At 41.2% G+C, this 4956-nt stretch overlaps 1 protein-coding gene across 1 annotated transcript; it reads right to left on the bottom strand.

Moving 5' to 3' along the window:
• On the bottom strand, positions 1 to 1981 carry LOC139297920 (beta-1,4-galactosyltransferase galt-1-like). The gene is made up of 4 exons (XM_070920730.1): positions 1377 to 1981; positions 659 to 989; positions 323 to 501; positions 1 to 232 (listed from the first exon to the last, which is right to left on the bottom strand). Exons 1-4 carry the CDS (start codon positions 1979 to 1981, stop codon positions 1 to 3), a joined length of 1347 nt encoding a protein of 448 aa, XP_070776831.1.
• Between the last annotated feature and the right edge of the window lie 2975 nt (positions 1982 to 4956).

The raw sequence follows: 4956 nt of genomic DNA, 5'->3' as shown, positions 1-4956 counted from the left end.
TCAGCTGAGCCCCTCTGAACGCAACAGCCCCGCCCTCCTCAGCACGTTGTTCACATTTGGGGTCAGCTTGTATCTGAAGTCCCACAGTCGTGTGTCCACGTGGATCTTCTCCAGCGGCTGAACAGAAGGGGTGCTCAGTGGAGAGTGAATAATATGACACAACTCCGCAGGAATCTTGAGCTGCTCACCAAACTTCTTAAGCACTAAATGCACTGAAGTCTGCTCCACCATCCTGTGAAGCACATTGACAATCACACAGACTGCTGCTGCCGATACCTACTATATGGTAGTTTTAAAGCACCATACTAAAAAGTCTGTTTACCTTGGTTGAACTATCAACTTGTATGGATGGTACTCTGCCTTTCGGTCGGTCTCCCACTTATAGACGTGCTCCAGAATATTAAAGCCTGGCACCCCTCTCCATTGAGGCAGGGGACCCCTTTTACTTTCCTCAAAGGGTTTCTTGGGATATATATGGTTTTCAACAAGAAACACCCCAACCTGCAGAACGTGGATTCAAGTTTGATGGATACAGTAAAAGTTGGAAAGAAAGTAAGAACATACAGTAAATATCAAATATGATCAGTAAGTATGGATGTTGATGAAACATTTTATCATGTCTTTCTCAAATGCACACAAACACGGTAAAGTACCCTACGTTTGGATGCTGCTTTTGGAGCATGTCCATGAGGGGTGTTAGGCTGTTGTGTTGGTATGGCATTATAATCTCATCTATGTCATGCAACAGGACGTAGCGGGACCGCTCCATGGATCTGTAAATGCACTCATTAAGTGTTGCCAACTGGCCAAAGTAGTGCACGTCCCCTCCATACTTCGAGAAGAGCCAGCCACGAGATGAATTCAGATGCTGGTTGATGGGCCAAGGAACCATCTCCACGAAGCCCTCCTGGCTGTAGCTCTGCAGCAGGCGGTCGAGGTCTGGGCCGCAGCTGGTGTTATAGATCACCACTCTGTCTACACCCAGCAGCCTGTAGCAAGGTAAAGCATGAAGGCGAAGTCATACATACATGACTGGATGTACAAAATGTAACTACAATCCATCCAAGAGTGATTGAGATATATAGTCTGGACCAAAGTGGTGGACCGATCGACCAACAGACTGATATCACGCTTGCTAAATAATTTAACTGTTAGCATGGCTAAATAGCAAAGACTTGAATACACCATGGTGACACTACTCACCCCACCCGGAGTGAGAATAACAGCAACACCTGTACAGTATAATGTAGTCCAGCCCTGCCATAAATAGAACCTTTGTGAACCTTGTAATGCTCATTTGAGGCCATGCTTTGTGGTGGTGTTGCCATTATTGTGTCTATTGACTGTATTCTGTATGTGTTGTGTGAAGTTCTGACCTGTACATCTCCAGGGTCTGTGCATACTGAAGTGCGTTGTTGAATTCAAACAGGTTGGAGATGCAGACTGTAAAGTCAATCTTTTTCTCCTCCTTCCCACTGGTCTTCCGGTTTCTTATGGGGAGCCACATCTGTGCAGATACCTTCACACTATCTGGCTGAGTCTGGAGACTCACATGGGTTGCCCTGCAGTTTTGAGGAATCTGACACATGACATCCGTAGTGGCAAAGGGAAAACCAAAGTTGTCTGAGTGTTCTTTAATGTTTGCTGGAGTTGTTGTATTTGATAACTGGCCAGCACAGCAGAAAAGACAGTGAAGGGGTTGGACGGAGTCTCTTCTGAATATGCCAATGATGCGTATATCAAAACCTTTCACCCTCTGGTCCATGTAGGCCGACACCAGCAAGTGCTTGGTATTGTTGAGGGGGGTGATGGTCTGGTCAGATATCTGTAGGGGGCAAGAGTTTGGAACCCGACGCAGGTTTCGGATTGGGCTTGGGATGGCCCTGTATGTCCCAGGGAATCTCAAAACCACAATCATGAAAATGAAGATGCCAATGGAGAGGAAGAAAAACTTCCTTCTGAGTTTTGTCCACTTATCCATTCAGCCAAAGATCGAAGAATCCTGCAGCAATACTTAGAGTCACCATTACAGATTTTAGAAACATTTGAGAAACTAAGCTTGAAAATACACTTCTGACTTGATGAAGTAAAGCTAGAAGCTTGGTTCTGTCATTACTGCAATACCCTACACAGATGAGAAATAGATTAGTAAAACAGCCAAACATCTTGTGAGACCAATCTGACTTCATTGTTTACATTGAACGCCGTTTAAATCACCCTGTAATTCAACACCACCACCTTCTTTGGGAGGGCCATGTTCTTTCCGGTGGAGTGCATCAAGGCTCTGTATCAGGACCACTGCTTTTCTCATTGTATAGGGTCCCACTTGGCAACACTCACTGTGAATCTAATATACATTTCCTTGAATATGCTCCCAACACTTTATAAGATTTATATTCCCATCTTTCCCAGTGATCCATATTATCTTTGAAAACTTGAATATTGTTTCTGTTAAATCTTGGCTGTCTGAGAAATTCCTGCATCTGAAAATAACAAAGCAGAAATCTTGATTGATGGGATGAAAAAAATATCCCTTCTGTGAAATATTTAATGGAAGTAACATCTTTCTAAAACAGTTAAAAATCTGGGTATCACTGGCTAATAGCTACTTACTTCACCTTGACAGAAGATTATTTCAGGTCTGCAAAGTAAAGTGGCATGAGAAAGGTCACAATTCTGACCCCAAACCGTTGTAGGGTCGCTCTGGGGTCTGATCATTATTTTACCATTTTTTAGAAGAAGAAATCTGGTGCATTGAGATGAAAATTGATGGAAGAGATGTATGTGGTTCAGTTCTTAAATAAAGCTCCTGTGGGCATCTTGAGTATTCATTTACAATGCATCATGTTCAAGTTCATACTTTTTAATGCTGCCATAATTATCAATTATTCAATCCTACATAATATTAAAATCAGCAAGTATTCATTTCTACTATGAGGCTTGGCTGAATGTAAAATAATGTAACTTGCAGTCACCACTATATCCCTAAGCATTGAAATAGGCAAGAAATAGGGAGAAAATCCACATATTAAAATGCCCCCTGCAATCCCAAAACAATGTAGGTACAGCACTGTCCCGAATCAACTGAGAGCTGCTGCTGGATTTGGAGGTGGGGGTGAAAATCTGAATTTATCTGTGTAAGGTTTAACTCAAACCAAGTCAATAATAAATGCAACTACTGTATCCTAAATTGGATTCAACAATCAAACAATCTACAATATCATAACATTAGAAATAAATTGCTTTTCACAATTGAGCTGGTTCATTTGTTTTCTTCATAAAAAGGTCATCACAACATGTAATTTGGAATAGCTTTTGCAGTTTACTGATTTTTTTGTCTCAATGTCAATGAGCGGACTCTAACAACATTATGTATGTATGAGTTAGGGAATGGCTTTTTGTCCAGTGGCGATGGTAGTGTTAAAAGTGAAGTGTCAGTGCCAAATGATAAATTATTTTTATTTGACAGTTTAAAAAAAAAAAAAGAAGGTATATTTTGAGCGGCCTTCACATTCATCTTCATTAACATTCATCTGTTAATCTCAGCACGAGTCTGCACACAAACAGGCTGCATCCTTTACTGTCAGACTGGGGATATTGTAGCCGTGATGGGATTAGGAAGTTTAATATGCAAATAATGTAAAAACACAACCAAGAGATCATTTCACATCTTGTCTACTGTAGGTCAGAGAGACATTGAGTTGTTTTTCTGTTGTCTGTCTGATATAAACCATTAGGGTCTACACATTTGTTAAGGTTCACTGATGTATGTGCAGATTTGTGTTGCAGTATGCTCATCAGCCGTCATGGCAGGCTATGAAGGATATCTTTGAGCAGTTGGATGCAAAAACAAATTTGCTTATCCAGTAATAGATATCTGTTAAAGACTGATTCTCCTTAATGTACCTGCAGGAGTAGTACAGATTTGAATGTGGAGAGCCTCACTACCCTATGCCATGCTAAAACCTAAAGCAGCTCTGCCACTGCAGCCCTTATCACTGTTTGTATTATTTGGCCTGTTTCAAGATTTCAGGTGCTTGTCATTGTCACTGTTAGGCCATGTGATGTTCCTCGACCACTTCTCTCCCGCTCTGCTTCACTTCGAGGCTGGCAGTGAAACTGACCGCATCACGCAGCGTTGCATTTAATGACGCACCATTCCGACAGAAATAGAAGACAAGGCCAATGTGACCAAACTGCTGTTTTGACGCGCGTCATACGCCGTCGGCTACTATGCACGTAGAAGCGACTCGCTCGCGTCCCGAAGAAAAACAAAGCCAAAGTTAGGTCGGTTTGGACGAAGTAAAGGGACTTAAACTGCGACGTTTCAAGCAATAGCAACTAAAAATTAAGAGGCTTACCTCAATTTGCATGAAACATGTGGACAAACAGCAGGCCGGGCTCCAGCATCAGCTGCAGGTGCGTCTGTGATTTGCACAGGTGACGCACGATGATCAGACATTGGCACGAGGTGATCTTAAAATGTAAGACAGCCAATCACAATGAGGTATTACTATTGTCACTGTGTCACACGGCAAGGGAAGGCAGTGACCAAATGAGGCCCCAAGTAGTCGCTGCTCTTTTGTAAGGAGTCACAAGCCACAATTATAATTTTAGAAATATTATAACCTTATCATATGTTTTAATGTAAAATCCTAATCTGAAAAGCTGTAGCTATAGCTGTCAAATAAATATAAACCACTGGTCTAATCTTTAATAATGTGCTGTATTTTACGAGTTTAAAATATGTTTTTTAAGTTTAAAATCTTAACTACAAACTAACTACAGCTGAAAAATACACAGTGCAGTAAAAAGTACAAAGTATTCCTCTGAAAAGTAGTTGAATGGAAGTATAAATTAGCAGAACATTTAGTAAATGTACTACTGGTTATAATTGATAATAATAACAATAATAAAATCAGTGTTTGGCCCTCTGAAACAAACAAAACCAGCTGT

The sequence above is a fragment of the Enoplosus armatus genome, chromosome 15 (genome assembly GCF_043641665.1).
Source record: "Enoplosus armatus isolate fEnoArm2 chromosome 15, fEnoArm2.hap1, whole genome shotgun sequence".
Classification (NCBI taxonomy): Eukaryota; Metazoa; Chordata; class Actinopteri; order Centrarchiformes; family Enoplosidae; genus Enoplosus; species Enoplosus armatus.
This window is presented reverse-complemented; position numbering and strand designations above follow the sequence as displayed.